General features: G+C 42.7%; 1 protein-coding gene across 15 annotated transcripts in view; it reads right to left on the bottom strand.

Moving 5' to 3' along the window:
- LOC139789463 (protein unc-13 homolog B) overlaps positions 1 to 22,911 on the bottom strand; it is a 213,666-nt gene extending 190,755 nt beyond the window's left edge. For all 15 annotated transcript variants that reach the window (XM_071730242.1, XM_071730244.1, XM_071730245.1 and 12 more), the window contains exon 1: positions 22,785 to 22,911. In XM_071730242.1, coding sequence (XP_071586343.1) covers positions 22,785 to 22,806 — 22 coding nt within the window. In that variant the 5' untranslated portion in view covers positions 22,807 to 22,911. The remainder of the gene's footprint in view (positions 1 to 22,784) is intronic.
- Between the last annotated feature and the right edge of the window lie 1,528 nt (positions 22,912 to 24,439).

Genomic DNA, 24,439 nt, shown 5'->3' with positions numbered 1-24,439 from the left:
GAAAAAGGGGAAAAAGGGGAGGAAGAAAAGGAAGAAAAGGAAGAAAGGAAGAAAGGAAGAAAGGAAGAAAGGAAGAAAGGAAGAAAGGAAGAAAGGAAGAAAGGAAGAAAGGAAGAAAGGAAGAAAGGAAGAAAGGAAGAAAGGAAGAAAGGAAGAAAGGAAGAAAGGAAGAAAGGAAGAAAGGAAGAAAGGAAGAAAGGAAGAAAGGAAGAAAGGAAGGAAAGGAAGGAAAGGAAGGAAAGGAAGAAAGGAAGGAAAGGAAGGAAAGGAAGAAAAGGGAAGAAAAGGGAAGAAAAGGGAAGAAAAGGGAAGAAAAGGGAAGAAAGGAAGAAAAGGAAGAAAAGGGAAGAAAAGGAAGAAAAGGAAGAAAAGGAAGAAAAGGAAGAAAAGGAAGAAAAGGAAGAAAAGGAAGAAAAGGAAGAAAATGGAAGAAAATGGAAGAAAATGGAAGAAAATGGAAGAAAATGGAAGAAAAAGGAAGAAAAAGGAAGAAAAAGGAAGAAAAAGGAAGAAAAAAAAGGGGGAAAAAAAGAGCTAGATAAAACAGCACTTCAAAGGTTTTCTGAGCTTGTTATGAGGATTTGACATGTCACGGTTACCTTGGTATTCTAAGGCTGAGACAGGTTAAAAAAAGAAAACTCCGTCCAGTTCTCATACAGTCAGAGCTAAATTTCGCTCAGAAGAAAAAGATTTTCCTGAACCATCTCAGAGGAAGAATAATTGCACAGGAGGCCTCAGGGACCACTGTCACCCTGCTGCAACTGCAGAGAGCCCCGAGCCAGGTCTGCTGGGGCAGATCTCCTTGCAGCAAAGCTGGGCTGGTTACTGAGCCAAGAGATTCCTTCAGCCTCAAGGGCCACTGAGAGACAGAAGATTTAAGACAGATTTACTCCTTTATGCTATTATCTTCCTGCCGGGGCAAAAAAAACCCCACTGGGTTACATATAAAGACATTTCCACTTGAGTGGAAATGCACCAGCGTATTCTCTTCAAGAATGATGTGACAGAAACACAGTGGGTACCTCCATGTACCAACATAAAAGCTGAGACTGCATTCACAGAAAACAGAAGAAAACATTTTGTTATTGCTTGATGTAAACGGAGGGCTGATTAGAGCACTGCTCTGCCACCAGAAGGAATAATGCCACTGCAAAATGCCACCATCCTTAGCTAGCAGAGAACAGGAACAAAGCACAGTACTTGAAGAATCAACCTGGCATCCAGGGGCTGAATTTTTCTTACTTAACACCTGAAATAGTCCTTAAAAAATTCACCATTTGTTTGACTGAGACAATTCTGAAGGAATCCATACATATGCAAAAGCAAGCTGCTTGTACCAATAAATTTACTGAACAGGGAGATCAATTTGCTTGATTGATGAGCAGTACAGAATAAATGGAATGAGTACAATAGGAGTTTATTAATTTTTAATAGTTAATCAAAATGAAAAAACAAACCACTTTTGCATGGCAGTTCCCATTCATGCAGCAAAGAGCTTTCCTCAATTTGACCACTCTAAATCCCCACAGGACAACTTAGCTTTCCTTTATCAAGGCCTTGGGAACCATATCAAAGAAAAGGAAGGTATGCTCACTTCCACAACCAACCATATCTAAAAAGCAACTGCTGTCACTCTAGGATTTTTCTCAGGAAGGAGAGAAAAAAAAAATAAAACCAAACAAAACAAAAATCTATTCTATTCTCTTGTTTGTGGTAGCAAATTTCTCTACCAAAGGGATTTCCATTTTGCCAGATGTCTTGAGAATGAATTAGAACCCCTCCTATGGGATCCACGTGAATTAGCATCTTCCTGCTCAGATGATCTACAAATTCATTACTCTGTCCAGAGACACATAAAGCTACTAAGTTTATTTGATTTACAATACAATTTCCAGCAAACAGCTCTCCAACAGTCACTCAAGCCTTTCTGCTCACTGGACAGTGAGTGGTAGCAGCTGGGACACGTGCTACTGCTTGGAAGGGCTTCCCAGATTCCTGCAGTGAGAGGAGACACACTCAACATTAACCCTGCTTAACTTCAGCACCATTTAATCAAGGAAATTCAGGAAAGGACTAGATAAAGAACGATCCCCCATACTGCCAAACCTCACTAGATGCTCTCCTGATCATAGAATCATAGAATCATAGAATTGGCTGGGTTGGAAGGGACCTCAGAGATCATCAAGTCCAACCCTTGATCCACTAACTCTGCAGTTACCAGACCATGGCACTGAGTGCCACATCCAGTCTCTTCTTAAATATCTCCAGGGACGGAGAATCCAATGCTTGATCACCCTCACAGTAAAGAAATTCTTTCTAATATCCAACCTAAACCTCCCCCGGCACAACTTGAGACCGTGCCCTCTTGTCTTGCTGAGAGTTGCCTGGGAAAAGAGACCAACCCCCCCCTGGCTCCAGCCTCCTTTCAGGGAGTTGTAGAGAGTGATGAGGTCTCCTCTGAGCCTCCTCTTCTCCAGGCTGAACACCCCCAGCTCCCTCAGCCTCTCCTCATAGGATCTGTGCTCCAGTCCTTTCACCAGCCTGGTTGCCTCCTTTGGACCAGCTCCAGGACCTCAATCTCCTTCCTGAGCTGAGGGGCCCAGAACTGGACACAGGACTCGAGGTGTGGCCTCACCAGGGCTGAGTACAGGGGCAGAATCCCTTCCCTGGACCTGCTGGCCACGCTGTTCCTGATACAGGCCAGGATGCCATTGGCCTTCTTGGCCACCTGGGCACACTGCTGGCTCATGTTCAGCTTCTGTCAATCCAGACTCCCAGGTCCCTCTCTGTCTGGCTGCTCTCCAACCACTCTGTCCCCAGCCTGAGCTCCCCATGGGGCTGTTGTGGCATCTCTATGTTCTCTGGGCAGTTAAGGCTCAGGGCTTGCAAGCATAAAACTGTCACAGCGGGCAGGCAGAAAGCACCCACCCTGTTCCCCTCCCCATCCCTCAGGGCTGACAAGGAGTCCAATGGAACACTGCAGCAGCTGCCAAGTTCCGTTTATTAAGCTTCACCCCAACATTTCTTGCCAAACATTTCACAGCCCCAGGATCAGCGTACTACCAGCTGTACGAGCCAAACTTTGGTGAGGAAAGTACTGAAATCTACCCGAAAAGAGGCTAGCTTTTATATATTAGAGCTATAAATTGTTGTCTTGTTTAAATCAATGCTACTGCTATAGCCCAGGGGCACCAGAGTGACATAACACAGTAGCAGGATACCTGGACTATACCCCATCATTCCACTCACACAAACCTGGGAGAGCTGGCAGAACAACATGATGGTCAAGCTACACAGAACTGAGCAAATGTGCAATTAACATCTGTGCTGAACCAGTTTCCAGATGAAAGATGCATCTGACTGTTTTGCTCAATCATACAGTCTGATTGCTTCTGGGAACTAAGTGATTTCACACCTCCTGCAGATACTGTCACTTTTTATTTCATCTTTGGCATAGAACTTAGAAAATGCATGCAGCAGAGCTCACCTGGATCTCACCAGAGCTCCATAGTGCTCCAATTCTTCCATTATTACCAAAGTTACCAGGTAACTTAGAACAAATTTCAAAACTTAGTAGGAAACCCTTATGGGCAGTCGCAAACAGTCCAATCAAAACCACATTCTCAAAGTATACCTGGAAAAGAGAAGCAACTTTGCAGAAAGTTTGGCAAGGATTTTTTATCTTTGGGGATTCTGTCTTTTTGCTGGTCTGTTTGGGGGGGAGGGCTTTGATTTGTTTTTTGGGTTTTGTTTCTTTTTTTGTTGTTGTTTGTTTGGTTTGGGTTTTTGTTGCTTTGTTATTAAACAAAACTCACTCCTCACCAGCAAAAGAAGCCCTCTCTTAGAAGACCCTACTTCACTAAAAGATATTTCAATTAAGCAGAAAAGGTGACAACTCAATTTACTTTCTACGATGGTGTAATGTAGTAGGCAGTTAATGTAAGTAGGCTTCTAAACACTCTCAATCACAAAATAGATTCAGACAGCCAGAGACATCTGTGTCTCGTTTACAGGTTAATCTGTTACCAGATTTGATTTGACACACTGACTTAGCTTCAAGCAGATTTTCAGCCTCCTGAAATGAAAAGTTTCAGATACATTCTTGTTTGTTGCACAGCTCAAGAACTCACCAAAACATTCTTTGAACTATTTCAGCAACAAAAATTCACCACTGAGTGAATGCAACAGCAATTTTTAAAACTATAAACAGTGCTGCAAAAAATTTACCACGGGGATTGCAGTTGTGAATAGAGTCTTGGGAAAAAGCAAAACAAAACAAAAACAGCCACCTGTAGCTTCAAGAAACACAACTGGAAACAGTGTCTTACTAGAGACCTGTCCTAGTTTTGGTCCTGCTCTGGCAGGGATGATGGACTTTATGATCTTCAGAGGTCCCTTCCAACCCTGACATTCTGTGATACTGGGAGATACAGGACAGGACAAATGGAACTGTAACTATGTATGCAATTTGTAGAAAGCAACTGGGACAACGAACAAATAAAACGGGAAAACTAAAGAGGTCTGCAACTGGTTCCTCCCCTGAAGTACACATCAGATCACTTTTCCAGGATCCTTACACCAGCAACTTCCCTGGAAAATAGTAACAAGCAGCAAGGCCATCCTACTATTTGTTATTTTGGAAAGATAATTTGAAGTAGAAAAGCCAGGACAGGATAGTTTCACAGGGAGGAAGGGAGGGAGACTCACACAGCAGCAGGTCCCAAAACCCCAAAACTCCCTTTATCTCTGAAGTTGTTTGTGGATATGGTTAGGGTTAGGTTAGGTTTTTTTACTAAAAATCTAACACAGAACAGGAACTATCCTGGTAAAGTACAAGCAATATTCCACAATCACCAGACAGCACAAAAAGGATTCATGGATTTTAAAACATGCAGATCATTTTAGCCAGAAAGCCTCAGGAGATCTAACCAATAAAATGCTTAAAACACTGGTGAGTTATCCTGTAAACCACAACTCAAATAATTATTGCACTAAGCATTAGCCTTTAGTCAAATGTCTCCTTTGCTGTAAGGAAGCTCCAAGAAGTTTACTTACAGCTGATCCCAGAAAAAGCTTCTGGAATGGCAGGAGGAAGCATACAATTGATTTTAGATAAGCAGCAGCTGAGTTAAGTTGGGCAATATTGTATCTTCTATCTAGGAGGAAAATAAAAGCATAACCAAAGCAAATGATACAGCCAAAAAAGATGGAAACAGATGCTGGGGATGATACAGCCAAAAAAGATGGAAACAGATGCTGGGGAGCAGTAAATCAGAAACATGCAACCCTTGAACTTTGCAGCCCCCTGAGACAAATTAGCACTGCCAGTGAATCCAGACTGCCAACAGCCCATAAAATATTTTTCAGTTTTTACGTGAAATACGCTTGGAAATTGAGGAAGTGCAGAAACTCCTAGTTCAGGCAGTTTGTGTGTCTAAAAGCTGCACAGAATAGAGAAGGATGCAGCACTTTGAGGAGAGGAGACCATCTCACACTGGAATTCCCAATATCCCTGCAGATATTCTTTCAGACTACAGGGAGATCCATCTCCCCTTCTCCTGTCTGCATGGTCCCACAGCTCAGCTGGCAGGCAGGCAATCTCAGACTTCCCCAGCCAACACAAACCAGATCAACCCACCAAGTTCAAGTCACTTTTTTTTTCACTAGAATGAACTGAGGATCATAAGCCATTTCCTGCCAGCTGTAGGAATGCTGGAGTGACAGCCTGCCCGTGAGCAAACATCTTTTCTCTAGAAATCAGTCTCACTGTCATCCCTAGAGGCTGTGCAGAAAGTTTTAGCTCCACCTCTGAAGAGTCCCACAGCCTGTGCTGGGACACAAGGTGCCTCAAAGATACACCAAGTCTGTGTGCTGCTCTCTAGAGACCGATTTTCCTCACCACTCACCTGTGCATCAACTTAGTTTACAACAGTGATGACCTCAACGAAAATGGGCAAGTTAATTCTAGCAAGGCAAGAGCCAGAATACTCAGATGCTTATTTAGAATTGTGATTTGCCTCTTCACGACCCTTCCAAAGGTATTTTGGCACGTACCTGAAATTTAACTTCACTCTTACCTGTTACCTCAACATTCATTTGCTACTCAAACCCACAGACCTGGGCCCTGAGGCAGTGTTGGTGGTGCCCCCAAGGAGCACTCAAGCTATCTTGACATGATGATGTTCCTCCAGGAAAGATCCTGAAGCATCAGGTCTCCTGCCCTGTGTCTCCACCTGGAACTGCAACCAAGTCACACAAGAGTATTCACAAATTAATACTCCACAGAGCCTCTGTGTGACATCTTGCAGACGTTTTCTTTGTTGTTACTACTTTTCCTCCCACAAGCACCATGACAAAGACAGGCAAATTTGTAATTTTTGTGTTCCCAAAATGTCAGTTCTGTCAGTTTTCTGAACAACTCTGATCGTCCCAATGCTCAAGCTGACAGCTGGAATTCCCCAAGAGCCCCCTGACAACAGTGGCATCTTTCACTGGAGTGTCAGAGCAGGTATCTCCTGCCCTGCAGACCAAGGGGCTATTTGCACACCTTCAACAGTTTACAGTAACCCCACAGCTAACAAAGAAAACCCATGTGGTGATAGGAAGGGCTGAAGAACACACCTGTTCAGCCTGGTATCTTGTCCATACAGACTCCTAGAAGCCTCCTAGGAAAAAGCATGGTGTTATGATACAGCAAAACTTACCCTATAAATTAATATGCCCTCAGCTCCCTAGATTCCAGGCACAGAGGTGGCATTTTGGGAAGCAGAGTTCCATACAGTCTGTTCTACCACCAGATCTCCTTCATCCCCAGCACAACCAGGACTCAAGCATGCCAAAACATAATCTAATTTCAGATTAATTCCATTTTGGTATTACAATAGCAATGGGGGACAGCTGTTTAAGGGACCTCACTTCACAGTTTAGCATCTTTGCTAACACTTGTCAGCAGGACAAGATATTTTTAAGTAAGAAGGCAACAAAGCAAACCTGTATCACTCTTGATTGAGAAGGGATTGTCACCCACAAAGAGAAGCAAGATGATTCACTGGATGTTTGACATGATACACAGAGTTTTGGGGGGAGAGGGTGGTTTAATACTAAAACAAACAACCTCCCCACAGCCACACAACACAAAAGAAAATCATTCTTCAATGATTTGGGGCTCAAGGCAGAGTACAGTCCCTTAGAACTATCACCACCATTCCTCAGGGGTAGATACGCATTTGTTAGTTGACTGAATAATCCCTCCAAGCTGTGGCTTGACCCAGCACAGTCAGGTGGGTCTGACTGATTGGCCTTGATCAGTTATATTTTTCTTGAGAACTGGAAAAACAAGCACAAACTGAAGTTGTGTTATGTTGTGCCTACAAACCAAGAGATGATTCCTCTGTCCACATTTTGCTTTCCAAGGGGCAGGTGGGGAAGCAGAGTGTGGTGATGGAAAAATTGAATATGCAGCCAAATTCATGGATTCTGTCTGTAGAGGAGCTCCACTTACCCACACAATCTGGACACTAAAATCAGCTGCTAAAAAGCAGACCTAGGAGAAATCCTCTATCACCTATTTCTTCTGGTTTTGGCTGACCAACATAGACACATTGCTGAAGATTCACTGAAGTTTCTGGTCAGCATCTGCTCTGAACTGAGCAGTGAGGACAGGAACAAAATCTCTTATTCAAATCAGAGAGATTATGAGAGGTTAATCCTCCTGATGCTGGCAGCATTGACAACTCTGTCAGGCGACCTGGTTCCACATAGAAGAGGTTAACTGTACAGTAATCCAGGCTGCCTCTTCTCTCCAGCAGCCCACTAGCCATTATTTTATTGATAAAAAAAAAAGCAGCTTGGATGCAATATTCTGGGGAGAGTTATTGTGTTTGTGACTCTCTCAGAAGTATTTTGTTAGAGCATGCTTAAAAAACAACAACAAACAAAAAAAACAACCCAAAAACCCACAACACACACACAAAAAAAAAAAACAAAACAAGAAAAACCAAATCCAAAGACTAACAAACAAAAAAACAAAACACAAAAAAAGTCCATCAAATCTTAGAGAACTTTTAGATATAGATATTTTATATATAAATGCTACTGGGCAGGAAATAAAGGAGGGTTCCAATTTTCAGTGGCATGAACTCTTTCCAGCTCTTTGCAGTTCAGAATAAGTTACTTTAAATTAGTGGAAATGTCTTAATTGAATCAGGGACCAAAGCCCACACTATTCCATTTTACGCAAAACAGACTGCAACTCATACATGGCCCCATCTGTCAAAGACTAAGGAGAGATGCATAATAAAAGCCATATCCTTGCAACAGAAGGCAGGAAGAGAGACAGACAGATAACGTATTAAGTCTGCTAGGAGCCAGTCTGCTTTGGTAAACTGGCTTTGCTGACAAACCTATAGTTCAACTAGTTTATAAGAAAAGCTTTATTGAAAAAAAAAAAACCACAAAGCAAGCAAACAAAAAAAACAACACCCATAAAACACCAAACAAACAAAAAAAAATGCTGAAACACCAAAACAAAACACAAAACAAACCCAGAAAACCTTGAAAAACTGAAAACTAATTAAAAAACCAGGACAAGCTGAAGGACTTTTAATTTTTATTTTGAAAGTAAGCTACACCTCTTTACAAAATAATTTCTTCCAAGACACAAAGTACCCAAAGCTGCTGTTTATACACTGTACATAGAACTAAAGGTCACTTAAATGAGGATCATCTTGCCAGAGTTACTAGGTCAAACCACACAGCCTGATCATAGTGAGGAAACAGCTGCTAGAAGACAAGCACTCTGGTACCAAATGAAGAAGAAGAGGAAGAATTACACAGACAGAATAAAACAACTTGTGTGTTTGCCTTCTGGCTGGCGTGTGCCTCCCTCCCCAGTCAACAAAAGCACTGAAGTCAGCTGTATAATCTGAATGTCTTGGGTTTCTATACCCTCCATTCAAATTTAGCTTAAACCAGGTGAGCCCTGGAGGAAGAGTTTCTGAGTAACCACTCCAGAAGTTATCACCACCTAACCACAGTCCTAGTGTGTTTTCTGGTGGGTTTGATTTAAGCTGCAGGATTGCAAGCAGTCAGCCAATTGCAACACAGCTACTTGTAAAGCAGGAATGAGCACAAGTTTGTCCTGAAAGACAAAGAGCTAAAACCTAACAAATATTATTGTTCCTCTGCAGAAGTCAAGAATATTCACTGAAAGAGAAACTAAAAATTAAAGCAACAGTACACTTGTGGTAGATTTAGTAACTTTTTTTTATTATTTCTTTTTTTGTAAAGGAAAAACATTCCACCATACTAGAATAAATTATAAGCTCCCAGGAAAAACAGCACCTGTTTTTCCCTGCACCAAATAATAAAGCAGGACTGGCCTAGTTCTAAAAAAAAAGCTATTAGTACTGTATTACTTAAATATCGACTTGCATTCACAAACCAGAGAAAATATTAATATCTAGGAGCAAGAAATAAACTGATTATGAATTAAGGAAAAATAAAAGAAAAGTTAGACTGACACCAAGGCCTTTGCTTTTGCTTTGTGTTTTGTTTGTTTGTTTGTTTGAATTAAGGTCTTGGGATATGGATCACTTACAATATTCCCCCAGAAGAAAGCTCAAAAGGATGGTTTGGGGATGTTTAAGTTGATAAAGACAGAATATGTTTTATAAAATTCAGCTTACAGACTGATACCCAGGAGAGCACATGATTGTAACTCCACCTTGGAGAAGCAGAGCACACCTGCTCCCACACGAGTTTTACAGTACCTGAAGGAGCTGTGTCTGGCAAACACATAAGCATTCACCTGCAAATACTTTTGTTTTGACACAGCATGCACACAAAAAAACAGAACCACAACTAGGTGCTAATGACAAGGATTATGCCCATGACTGTTCTCCTGAAGCCTATGCTGCTCGTTTGCATTTGGGCCTCCTTAAAAACTAAAACGAAATTCCATCAGGCTAAAAGTCTTCAGTATCAAAATCATTAACTAAAATAAACAGCCTTAGGTAACAATTGAGTATGAGCAAGTTCACTCACACACAGTTAGGTTTATGTATTATTAAAATGTAAAACTAAGCAAGATGCTCCATCAAAATTTTACCTTAAAATTGTAGTGTCTATGGCAAGTAGTTGCCAAAGTAATTCACACAGTAATGAGGTTAGTGTTGTGAGGACTGTAAGACTGGACAGGCCCTTTGGGGACTACCAACTCTAGTGTTGGTTCATCTTTTCTAAGCAAGGTCACAGCATGCAAGGACAAATTACCCATGCCTTTGTCCTTCCCCTTCTGTCAGGAACACCTTCCCCAGCACAGCTGGGCGTCACCTTCTCACAATTACTCTGTGCTGTTTGACACCACGGTTCTGAATCAGAAGGATTCCCCAGCACCTCTTCTTTTATCAAGATTTGCATTTTTTCAGAAATTCTTGTTGTGATTTGCCTGTAAGTGCATACCTCTTCTATGTAATATGGACTCTTTTTCTTTATCACTGTTCTCAACATCATGGAATCCTTCATACATTATATTTTTCTACTTCCAAACTGATTATGCCATTAGGACTTCCCTTAAAAACACACATTCCCACTTTTCTTGCCACACCACAAGTGGATGCCATCTAACTGCTTCTCCCACCAGTCTTTGAGTGTTACTGGTTCTGCTACAACCAGTTCCTTATACACTTTACATTTTGTTTTCTGACTCCACTTTTTTTTTAAATAAAAGTCTACTATGGTGATTTGTGAGATGTTACAAAAGTCCAAATATATCAGTGTTTTCATCTAGAAACAAGAGGTTAGGCAAGCACAATATTCCTTTTGCAAACCCATGCCACATTTTATATCCAATGATTTTCCACACTGCTTCCACTATAAAGCCTTTATTATTCTCTCTTTCAAGTTGATTTTAGAACTCGCACATTGTCAGCTTTGACCTTGTTTTTGAAGCCTTGAACCCATACTTACCAACATTTATCACCCATCTCCTTGTCTTCCTGCCAACCCACAGAAGTCACATTTCTTCTTTTCTAGTTAGGAAACGATGCCACTGCTTGCTTACAGCAGCAGTCAAACTTCTGCTAACTGAAAAGAGATTTCAGGTTTGCACATTTTAGCACTCTGGGCTACAGATACCAGACTCAAATTCAAGGTGCTAAAAGTTTTGCTCCCACTCCATATATGTGTGTGCCATTTTCAGGGCCACCCTCATAGAAGAAAACTCCTGCAGTTCAGGGATCATACACAGCTCATCCTTACACAACTCCCTGTCCCTCTGCACAGCAGTTGGATTCCTTCCTTTGTGGGATTGGCTGTTTCTCCTTTTCATGTGACCAAAGCACCTTCTGTTATCTGTTCTAATACCCTTTGCAAGACGTCACCTTGTCTGCGGAGGTGGAAGCCCCTGCCTTAGCTCTGGGCTTTCAGATCCTCAAGATACACCTTCCTTTACAGCCTGATTTTTTTACCCACACCTCTCAAGAGGTTCTGTGTTTGCTCACTGTATCCTGACGCAATGATCAGGTGAATCACCAGCTCTGGGGTCATTTTCTAGGTGGAGCCTTTTCTTATTATTTGAGATGCTAATATTTACCTCTGTAGCTTCACTGAACTTCATGCCTTCCTCTGTATCCAAGCACTTCATTTCACCAAAAAACTCCTTCAGGTTTTCTAGAGGCCCACCAGGAGCTGGTCTACAGGTTTATCTGTTTAACTTAACCTAGGCTGAGTTATGGTCACTCAAACCAACTTTGTGCCTATGTCCAGCTTCCCTGAAGCACATTCTGTGCTTCCTACAGCACCACCTATAGTTAACTTCATCGATTTTATGGCTTCTGTCATTATCTGATAATGAAACTGTCAGATAACACAAGTCTCTGTCCCCAGCCATTAACAAGAGCATTCATTCTCTGGTGTGGCAGTTAGTCTCTTGCACTGACAATACCCAGAAATGCTTCTCTCTAACCATACGATGAGATTTCTACCCACATTTAAATCCTGGACTACGTGCAGTAGATCTCTTGCGCTATCACAGCAAAATCTCTCATCAGCTCTTCCAAAGCAATTTCAGCCCAGCTGGTTCTCTTTTTTATCCACACTAATGCTGCTTTACAATTTTGCATCACTAGCACAGAGTGGAATTTTCCCAGTCACCTTTATTACTCTCTTTTGAAAACAGGGCATCCCCTCCAACTTCCCTGTTCTCTTCATAAACCCCATTCCCCTTCTAACTCAATGAGGTCTGGTTCCAGGTCCTACACAGCAGCCCCCTTCTCATCACTGTAGTCACAAGCTCCTAGCTCTGCTTTACAAGACTAGGGCATTTGCATTGTCTTTGAAACAAACTCAAAATCACGAACCAAAATGCTTTTCACTGTTCACTTTATAGAGCTGTATCACTTCCTTCAGTTCTGCCATGTGCTGCTCTGCTCCAAAAATGCCTGAGCACACCTCTGTAATCTTTGAGTGAAGCATGTGATATATACAGAGCTGTGACTTCAAATGCAAAGTTTACAATAGAACTAAAAGGTTTATTGGTAGAGCTCTGTTAAACCACACTCCTCCCACCTAGCCAAAGTGTAACAAAATACTAATTGAATACAGAAATCCTGTAGGTCATGGAACATCTTGATCCTTCTAACCATGGAAAAAGAGGCAAAACACCACTGCTGTCAGATTAGTCATAACACAACAGCCAGGTACCTCTACTCCTAACACCCATTACCAAACTCCATTTTCCCCAGTCCTTAAGTATTGGCAGGGAGTACAAACTTCATAATAGCTCCTCCATCTAAGGGAACCCACAACAACTGCTATTGTGATGCTGAAGCTCAAGACAACCAACCCAGTGTAAAAAGCATGAATTTGTCATATAGGATGGTATTCAACACACAGCTGCTGAGAACTGCAGAAAACCCTTTGCCAATTTTAATTCAGAATCTGATCTTTTTCTAGAAGACTCCAGCTCACTTTACGAAAAAGTACTGTGTCCCACAGAGGGTCATATTAGGTGATCACAACAATCCATTCTGGCCTTATAAAGTTTCTAAGCAGTTAATCTCAAAAAAACTCCTACTAAAATGGAGGGTACACAGACTCCACTTACTTCATTTGATATGTCAATACCTAGTAAAACTTTGCACATGCAGCAAATTGTAACAGAGAGGAAAGGCTGAAGTAAAATTACTGTTTCACATCTATTTTTCCCTCCCTGTCAATTCCATATGCACGTTGAGTGCCAAATTCAAGTCACAAGTTTAGGTTCAAATCACAAGTTCAAGGCCGGGGAATGTTTGAACCAGAATAAGAATTTATTTTGTTGAAAAGCACAACTTCATTGACATATGAAAGGGCATTATGATTTTGATATCATTAAAACTCCCAAATCCCAAAATAGACAGAAATCTCTGTTTTCTAGTAATTTACAGACCCCAACACGCCCGAAGAGGAGCCACGTAAAGTGTGCCTTTCACACAGGCCAAGCAATCAACTGAAGAACAGCACATGCTTACCTTTAAAGAAACCTCATAATGAAGAATAATCCATAAAACTACAAACGTGAAAAAAATAAGAATGACACATAATTTTCTAAAGTGTGTGCAGCAGTTTACCCAGTTTACTTCCACATCCAAAACTGATAAGCTACCCCGGCATCATCTCAGCCAGTGTCCAGTATTCCTAATCCTATGGGAAAAAACATTTATTAAAGATTTCCAAAATAAAAACTTGTAGATCTCCAGCAAATACTTGCAGACATAATATTACACAGGGACTTCATTTGCAAAGGCTGCTGAAACAGAAGATTTTGTGCTGACCTAATGTGAATCGCCAGAGGTACTGGAAGTCTGGTGGACTTTTCCTAGAAGCATGTTTCAAGCTTTATGCAAGCCCCCCAGAAGAGTTTCTCTCTAGAAATTTAAATATGTACATATTCTTATATATGTGTGTATATATATATATGTATTCATTCCTTGGAAACCTGTTTGCTAAGCAGAGATTTTCAGTTTACAACACAGCTTAAGGGAAATCTGACCCAGAGGTTCTTCATGCCTAGCCTTTCCATCACCTCTTGATTATATGGAACTGTTTTGAAATATTGTTAGAATATATTTTAAAATAATTTTTAAAAAACCTTGCAAGACTCTGAAAGAATTTAGTTTGAACAGCAGTCTTTGAACAGTTTTGCCAAGGATGTGCTGGAAAACTGCCTTACATTTTGGCTACCCTCAAGATGCTGATATAGTAGTGCTGATATATATAGCACAGTATAGTAGTGCACACAGCTCCCCATGTTTCAGATTTTATACAGCTGTCAGGCCCCAGTCAGCCACCCAGTGGCACAAAAACTAAGATAAATCTACGACACCTCTAAAAATTATGCCAAGCCAAAAGAAGTGGCCAGAGAACAGTCGCATGAAGTTTTAGAAGCACGGAGCATTTTCAGCAGCCCATGAGGCTCCAAATCAGGATCTGACCCTGGGGTTTGTTCTCTGTGCATGGCACCACTACCCACCCCATTCCATGGTTCAGGTGCTGCCCTGTATAGCTGAGCAGAGAGAATGTCTGGAAGCACAAAAACACATGCCAGGTAGCAGAACTACAGAGGACAGACTGGCTATAACATCACAGAACTTCAAGCTGTAAGCTTTGTCTGTTCCCAAGCCAACCAATCCTCCTCCCAGCCCAGGCTCTGGGCTACAGCAGCCTGCACCATTCTCCAGAACAGGTTTCAGGTGATGCAGCTCCTTCATCAGTTCACTTTACCTTATTCAAGCACACATGTGTCCCTGCACCACTGTGCTGCCGTAAAGGCTTAAAAGAATGAGGGTTTAAAGGGCCACCATACGTAGCTCCAGACCCAAACTTCTTTTTTCAGGAGAGGCCAACATAGGCAACAGCAGGCTGGTTATATGCTGCAGACTTCATCTGGACAGAGGGATGACCCGAGAAGTCCTTTAGCAGGTAATCTGGTTTTAATGATGTTTCATAAACTGAGTATTACTATACTGGCCTGAGCTGCAAAAATAAGCATTGAGCGTGCCAATACTCAAAAGAATAACTACGCAGTTATTTTATACCTAGTAACCATGGTTGAAATGCTGCAGTCTGTTTAGCAGAGCATTTAGCTGTAAAGAATTAAGAGAGTTAAGTCACAGGAGCTTTAGGTAATAAGGTTAAAACCAATATTCCTTAAAGGGACATGATCAAGGATGGAAGCAAAACTCCTAAGACTTGTCAGCAACTATAGGTTCAAGATTATCTCAGACAAGACACCTCCTTGTCAGACACGCCATCCCAGTCCAATCCATTTTCCACTCACACGTGATATTCAATTGTTAGGAAAAGGACCAGAGGCCTGAGGTCAGAACAAGGCTGTTGAAATATCATTCCTTTATGTTTCTAAATGTCCCAACTACCCAAACAGAGGCAAGAAAGATGGGGGGGAAAAAAAAAAAAAATCAGGATTTTTAATCCATTAATCACTGTTTCTAGCCCATGCAACCCTGCCTGGCCATGTTAACACTCTTACAAATTTAAGCCTGACCGGCAAAAGTAAATCTTGTGAAGAGAGGCTGAGGGATATAAATATCTGTCAACACCTCAATTTAATTTTCTTTGAGTATAGGATATATCTGTCAACACCTCAATTTAATTTTCTTTCAGTACAGGATTTCCATAAACTGGGTTTCCAAACAGGGGCTTCCATGTTGAGTGCAGTTACCCAACTCCCTTACCATTCTTTTCCAAATCCCAACCTAACTCATCTCATAAGCTCACTCAAGAGCACTCTGCTAGAAGGATGATAAACTGAGTCACAACTATTAGCTGGCAGATTTTCCTTTCAGTCATAAGATGCCTTCTTACAGCTGCCAGAGAGACAGCAAACCCCCAAGTACCATGCTTCATTTTCTTGTCACTTTCCGCAACAGGAGGGCACCATCCATGCCCTAACAACACCCATTAGTGAAACATCTAAGATGCAAATGATGAAATTCAGGAGGCCTAGAGAACCAACACGCAGACATCAGTGAAGAGGTCTTCAGACCAGTGACTTTTGCTTTAAATGTGTCCTGAGAAATCAGAAAGCAGGCTCCAAGGAGAGCAGAGTACGACACCCAAGGCTACACTTAGGGCATGCTTGTAGGAGGAGAGGTGCCTATAGGTCACTGAGCATTTCAGAAAAATATGAAAAAACAAACACAGCAATCAACCTGTAAGGGGTTAAAACAAACAGTATGTGCTGTTCAACGTTGTTTTGGGAAGACTTAACAAAACTAAAAAGACTTAACATGCAGAATTTAGGCACACGATTTACCAGCACAAGACATTCTCAGTAAAGTGGGAAATCACATAATATGGTGGAAAGCCAGTAAAACAGAGTAATGGTTAGACACTTGAGAAACCAGTCATGACTAGTGAGGTATCCCCAATACCAGTATTAATGCCTGCCTTGCTTCAATATTTTCACTCCTAGATTGGGTTTTTCCATTTACACAAACCATGTAGGACAGGAAATCCAGTAAGTGGCAACCAATAAAAGGTAAATTTTGCACAGCAACCTATAAATAGGGTCTAAGTGAAAAGCAAATCTGAAATCCTGCTAAATGCAGAGACATCTGATATGAACACCCAGGATATACCTACAGGATGTGAATCCATATCACAGAAAGCATCTGTGAAATTTTACAGGTCACAGTAGACAAGCAAGACATTATTTCAGCAATATTTGGCAAAGATGGATAATGCATGCACACAGAAACACAAGCTGGCAATAGGAATGAAGCAGATTTTTTCTCCATTTAATGATGATTATATCAACATGAGAATATTAAACCAAAATTTCTTTTCTACAGAAACTTTAGAAGCCTAGTAAGAAAACAAAGACTGCAAAGAGGAACAAATTCAAATGCTAAAAAGAAACCTTTCAAACTATAAACAGCAGAAAGTCTTTCTATCTAGTAGGAGACAAGAATATCAAGTTGCTTTCACATATTTCCACAGCAAGACAATGCCAGGCACTAGTAGGCTTTAGTCTATCAAAGAGGCAGAATAAGGGAAGACTGTGGACACCCTCAAAGCAGCTCCTCATCTGTTTGCAAGACCACACAATGAATTATCTGAATGAAAATGCAAGAGTTACTGGACTCATCACTCTGGTTTAAGCTCTCTTGGAAAAGCACTGAGAACACCTGCCGCTGAGTGACTAAACCATTTTTTCAAAACATCAAGTAAAGTTTGATCACAAGGCATCAAAAAAGAATATGCAGGAGGACATCTATAGGAGGATCATTTGCCATTGGGCATATGCATTTTATATGCCTCCAAGTCAAATATTTGAAGTAAGGTCCTGGATTTAAAAAAGCAGTTTCGTTTGCTTAGACTTTATATGCCATTGTATAAACTGTTCTAGCTCTTGGACTGTTACAGTTCAAAGTTAGGATCTTCCAGCATTTGGATTGAATCCAGGGCTCTGATGTATATTAAAACAATAAGTTAATTAAAACTTTAGTAAATTTGAGCTGGTAGACCCCCAACTGAAGGAGTCAATTAAGAGGACACCAAGTGAGCAAGAAGAAAGCAGATGCTGCTGAGATTCAGAAAGCAGCTCTGCACATTTCCTTCATCTCGCTGAATATTACAGGACAGAGGTTCCAAGTAGCTCTTAGTCCTTAAAATTAAATAAAAATAAAGACACCACACTGCTGAAAATTTTGCAGTTGCAGTGCCCAAAGCTGAAGAGGTGAAGGTTTGAATCATTAATAGCTCTCTGTCCATCACAAGCCAAATGTGGTTTACAGGTTAAACATTCCTATTATTTAGCAACAGAAGAAACTTGAAAGCTTAAAAGTTTTCTCTCCAACTAAGCTAATAATTACAGCTTTATAACCACAGCACTTAGTACTCAAAGAAGCTGCATTAGTAGCAGACTCTTTTTATCCAAGTTTCTAATGCATTTTATTTTGTTCCAATACTATGTAGACATTTACCTTCCTAATTGCAACCCAAGAAAAGGAGTTGAACATCCCTACACTGCAGACTCTTCATGAAGCATTACTTCCTTTTTTCTTACCCTATCTTTATAACCTCTATTTCTATCACTACTAGAGTCCAATTCTGTTCTTTTCCATTTTGATCTCCAGAGAGATAGGTACGGTTGGCTTTCCAATTCTGCAAGTATTTCAGAATACTGTCACAACCCAGCAATACAACTACCCTACTGCTAAGAGTACTGTTTACAAGTACAATGTGCAATACAGGGAGCTCCAGCTAGAGACCTTCACCCTTGAGACAGAAAGAGCTGGAGGCACTGCAGTCAGGCTCACAGAGAACACTGGGGAAAGTCGAGGTTATTACATCAGAAGGGAAAAAAAAATCCTTTAAACACGAAGAAAAAGTCCTGACATATGACTTCCAGGCTTCTAGTTATGGATATTTCTAAATACAACACAAGATGAACATGTTTTCATTTCTGCTACTGCTAACATTCATTTTCCCTGTTTGCTTCTTTCACTGGGATTTCAACAGAGTTCAATGTCGTGGATAGACATCAGAACATGAATTTTGCTGGCAATACAGGGATGCGCAGTTAAGTTCACCAAGTAGTATTCCAACACACCAGCTATTCTGACAGACCAAAAGCATCACAAGGTAAGAGAGCTTTTTAACACTTCAGAGCAGCAGCAAGATAAATGGTAGGAGAAAAAAAATAATGTTCCAAACCTCCACATGCTGTCATTTCACCTAACAGTCCACAACTTAAAATTTTTTTTTGCAAGATCAGGAGAGACGATCTAACATTTTATAGCAACCTTCCAGTATCTGAAAGGGGCCTACAAGAAAGCTGGGGTAGGGCTTTTTAAACTGGTGTGTAGTGAGAGGGCAAGGGAAAATGGTTTAATACTTGAAGATGAGAGATGGAGGTTAGACATTAGGAATAAATTCTTTATTTGAGGGTGGTGGGACAGTGGAACAGATTGCTCAAAAAAGTTGTGGCTCCCCCATCCCTGGAAGTGTTCAAGGCCAGGTTGGATGGGGCTTGGAGCAACCTGGTCCAGTGGGAGGTGTCCCTGCCCATGGCAGAGGGGCTGGAACTGGATGATCTTTAAGGTACCTTCCAATCCAAACCATTCGGTGATTATGACTATCTCCTCCATACCCCAAGCACCTAAATCTCACACGGATTCTGTGGATTTGGCCCCAAAACAAAAGCACATCAGGCAGAAGCACTATGCCCTCATGGGATTAAGCCAGGCACTGTGCACAAGGAGGAGGGAAGATGCCCACTGCCAATGTCCTTGCAATAGCAAAGAATCTCAGAGGCTGATAGACCAAACAGGACAGGGACAGCATGAGACAGAGACATGATTTTTACTGTCATTATCAGATGGAAATGACAGGTTGAAACACCAGGCACTGAAAGAGCACTGAAGACACAGCGTAACCTGTTAAAAAGCAGAGAGAAGGAAAACTAGAAGAGAACCATAACCATCCTGAGAAAGCAGGGGACTGAATCAAGTTGGGGATGTAATAAAGCAAGTAAAAAGGTCTGATGTATGTCTCAGGACAATGATGCTAACAGAGCACCTGTGACGGGGTGATCCAGCCTCAGCAGAGTCCTCCTTTGCTGTGACCCATGGAAGCTGTGTTGAGAGAACTGTTATTTCTATCTGTAACTCAGAAAACATGAAAGATCAGAAGAAAAAAAAATTAAGTTCAGATCTGAGCTAAAATCAAGACTTTCAAGAGACATCCAAGAAAGTTAATGATACAAGACTGATGAGCAAACCTAGACTGCTTCACTGGGATTAGTTTTATATGTGCTATTTCCACAAATACAACACTAAACGTAAACTAATAAAGCAAACTATGCCAAGAGAAGATTATCAGACATAATCCAGACACAGCTGCTCTAAAAAGGAGTCCATGCATCTCTTTTGCACTTGAGAAATAGAATCAAAATATGAAGAAGTCTCTTCTAAAAGCCTTTATCATGTAATACTCAGGATTTGTTTTTTGCTGCGCTTCACTTACACCCTCTACACACCCTCCTGCTCCAAAAGAATCCCTTAATTTACTCCTACAACAGCCTCTTACTGCTGGCTCACTGCACACATCCTCTGAAGACTGGCAGGTGAGCCCAGATTCACAAAATTCCCCTGAGCTTAGATTTTCTGTCAGGTTGTTGTACAGAAGACATACTCCAACATTAAAAAAAAAATACATTTAAAAAAATCTTGATTTTTCACATCTAAGTAGAAAATGTAAAAGAAATGCACTACGAACCATAAGAACAAGAAGCCACAGATGTTAGCTGCTCTTTCAAGAACAAAGGCAGCAGTCAGATAAGTTCAGTGTGCGCTGTTTTAGATCAGCCATTCGTTAAGATATTATTAATGTGCATAATTCAAGGGGGAAAAAAATAATAATTGAATTACAACACTATCTATCTGGCTGCCAGGCTTCCTGTTACACTGTCACTTAGGGTTTTTTCCACATTTCCCTTTATCTGTTAAACTGCAGTTCAGAGGCTCTTAACAGTGTCCCAATCGCCTACAATTCTTTCACATGTTTTTTTGTTGTCTTCCATTTTTAATCTCAGGTCAGCAGCATCCAACCCCATGTTACTACGCAGTCTTGTATGTGCACCATCTTTAATGGGGAAAAAAACAGCTTTTCCATCTTAGTAACAGCTGCACTACTTTCTCAGCAAGATTAGTTAATTTAAGTGCAAAGAAAAAATCAAGAGAAGTGTCACTTCTTTTAAAGCAGTGACAGTTAGTTCAGTTTTCTTCCCCTTGCCATGAAAATTATTCTTTTACCTCAGCTCTCGTTACCTGTTTTCATTTTCAGACTGCTCTATCTCAGCATACCTGCATTTTATGTTTAATGTGCCATACTTGTGAGATCTCACCAGCTCACTCTTTCAGTCATGACCATTTCAGAAAACATGTTACCTCAGGTCTAGTAAACTGACAATATTTTGCATTCTTATAATAACGTCACTCGGCATCTACCTAAATTACTGCTGGTATTTTCTATTATTTTAACACAGCAGATGGAAATGAAGGACAAAAATTTCACACTAACTCTCTATCTCCACACACAGCCACCAGCCACTTCAAGTTTCTTCTTCAGCTTTAGCAGGGACACCTTCCACTTCAGCTTGCTCAAAGTTCTGTCTAACCTGTCCTTAAACACTTCCCAGGATGGGGCATCCACAACTTCCCTGGCAACTTTTTCCAATGTCTCTTTTTGTCCCAAAGACTCTTCAGACCAAGAATTAAGACCTTGAAGAGAGAGACAAGATATTTTCATCAATTCAATCATCCATCTCAGTTCTTTCACAACTCTTGGCTGATGGGACCATAGAGTCCTTCAAAATTAACTGAACAGGTCTACTAGACACTACACATGCTTCAGTTTAGACAGAATTGCACCAACAAAAAAAACAATTTTAAAGACACACTTCACAACTGTAAGCCTCCCCTAACTCCTTAAACACCACCAGCGTTTAATACAAGGGATGAAATTCAATTTAAAACCACTCTCCTGCAAGAACAGCGCTCTCCCCAAAATAATACACACTCAAGATGCTCTCCTGGCACCTCTTTATTAACGCTCTCAACACAAGGATTTTGATTCAAAAAGGTGGCAAACAGCAGGATGAAGATCTCCTATCAAATCATCTGATGTGAGTGAAAGAAAAGCTCAACTATCCGCAGCACACCAGTGCCACTTTTTTTTTTTTTTTTCTTTACCACAGCTGGCAAAAGAGCAGCACACCAGTGCCACTTTGTTTTTTTACCACACCTGGCAAAGGAGCTGAGAACATTAAAACCATACTTCTAAGCCGCAGGGCACGGCTGGTCCGGGGACACCCTGTGACCACAGCGTTCAGCGCAGAACACTGACAGCAGACACATCCCAGAAGCATGAGCCCTTGCAGATGGTTTTCCCCAGGGATTTTTTCCTTTTCTTTTTTTTTAATTTTTATTTTTATTTTCTTTTTTCTTTTTTTTTCTTCTTTTTCTTTTTTTTTTTTTTTCTTTAGTACAAGAGACCAAGAAATTGAAAACCTGAGCTAGAAAATCAAGCTGCTGGCACTATAATCCAGCCCATCAGAGAAAGTGCCACCTTCCAGCAACCTGTTCAGCAAGGGAACGCGGCTTGATGGTAGGATGAGAAGATAATTGGTAATGTATCTGAAACAATAACGCGTTATAATGAGCACGCAGGGAGTGAGAACTGCCACTGGCAGCAGCCCGCTTCCTCCGGGCACGGTTTCCCTCACAGCACCGGCGTTTCAACTCGTGTTCCAACCAACTACGAAAGTCAAACACGGCTTCTCCCGGGGTTTCGGCCGCGGGCGGGATGGCTGCTCCCCAGCATCGCACCTGCTCTCCCGCCTCCCCAAGCCGCCCTGGTGCCGGCAGCCCGGGGATGAGCAGGCGGGCAGGCACCCCACTGACCCGGGAAGGCACCGGGACGCTTTGTCTCCTCTTCCCGAGAGACAGAAGTTGTTCTAAGGCAGGACACCCATTCCCCGCACACGCGTTCGGTCTCCCGGCACCGCTCCCCCTCCGGAACGGGGTGCCCGGCTGACAGCTCGCTGTGGCGGCAGCTGCTCGGGGCGGACGGGTTCGGGCTCGGGCTCTCCTCTGGGGACCCGGCTCCACCTCTCTCCCCACAAGTGAGGCAGAAGGCCACCGGGGCGAGCGCTCCCGGCACCGGACACCGCCCAGCCCATCCCCACCCCGCTGCTGCCTCAGGACCACCGGACTCACCTCGCACACACAGCAGCGACATGGCGGCGGCGGCCGCGCCTCAGCTACGGCCCCACCGGCCGCCCCCGGCTCTCCTCATGCCGCCCCGCTGCCACAGGGCGGGAGGGCGGGCGGGCGGGCGGGCGGGACGGGCGGGAGTGGGGGCGGCACCGGCCCGGGCGGGGCGGGGAAGGGCGGGGCACACTCACACACACACGCACTCACACACACAGAGTCACACACGCACAAGCACACACATACACAGAGACACACACACAGAGACACACACTCACACAGACTCACGCACACACACACACACACACCGACACATGTACAGACACGCACTCACACACACACACAGGCACACACAGAGACAGACACAGAGACACACGCAGATACACACACAGACTCACAGACACACACACACCTCACGCACACACACTCCACATACACACACACTCCACCCACACACTCCACACACAGACACACACACAGAGAAACACACTACGCACACACACAGCGTCCACACATTCCCTCCCTCCCTCCACACACACACACAAACACACACACACTCCCACCCTCCTCCCCACACACTCTCTACACACACACTCCACACACATACACTCCACACACACACTCCCTCCCTCCCACACACACACTCTCAGCACACACTCCACGCACACACACACCTTGGTACCTGGAGGGGCTACAGGAAAGCTGGGGAGGGACTTTTTCCAATTGGTAGGACAAGGGGGAATGAATCCAAAGCGGGAAAAGGGCAGCTTCGGTTAGATATTAGGGAGAGATTCTTCCCTGTGAGGGTGGTGAGACACTGGCACAGGCTGCCCATGAAGTTGTGGCTGCCCTTTCCCTGGATGTGTCCGAGGCCTGGTTGGATGGGGCTTGGAGCAGCCTGGCCTACTGAGAGGTGTCTGTGCCCACAGCAGGACAGTTGGACCTTGTTGATCTTTAGAGTCCATTCCCACCCAAGCCATTCTGTGAGTTAAATCCAGCTGGTGGGTGGTCACCAGTGGTGTTCCCCAGGGCTCTGCATTGGGGCCTGTTCTCTTTAGTACCTTTACCAATGAACTGGACAAGGGGATAGAGTGCACCCTTAGTCTGCAGATGACCCCAAGTTGTGCACGGAGGGTAGGAAGGACCTGGCCAAGCTGGATTGATGCGCTGAGACCAGTTGTATGAGGTTCAACAAGTGCCAGGTCCTGCACTGGGTCACAACAACCCCAGGCAATGCTACAGGTTTGGGGAAGAGTGACTGGAAAGCTGCCTGGAGGAGAAGAACCCAGTGGTGTTGGTCAACAGTTGGCTGAATGCGAGCCAGCATATGCCCAGGTGGCCAAGAAGGCCAACAGCATCTGGCTTGTATCAGCAAGAGTGTGGCCAGCAGGACTGGAGCAGTGATTGTCCTTCTGTACCAGGCACTGCTGAGGCTGCATCTCAAATCCTGTTTTCAGTTCCGGGCCCCTCACTACAGGAAGGACATTGAGGGGCTGGAGTGTGTCCAGAGAAGGGCAACAAAGCTGGTGAAGGGTCTGGAGAGCAAGTCTTAAGCTATCCAGTCTATCCAGTAGATAACTGGAATGGTTTAGTCTGCATACAAGGAGGCAGAAGGGAGACATTACCACTCTCTACAACAAGGAGATGGGAGCCAAGTCGGG

Source organism: Heliangelus exortis, chromosome Z (genome assembly GCF_036169615.1).
Source record: "Heliangelus exortis chromosome Z, bHelExo1.hap1, whole genome shotgun sequence".
Classification (NCBI taxonomy): domain Eukaryota; kingdom Metazoa; phylum Chordata; class Aves; order Apodiformes; family Trochilidae; genus Heliangelus; species Heliangelus exortis.
This window is presented reverse-complemented; position numbering and strand designations above follow the sequence as displayed.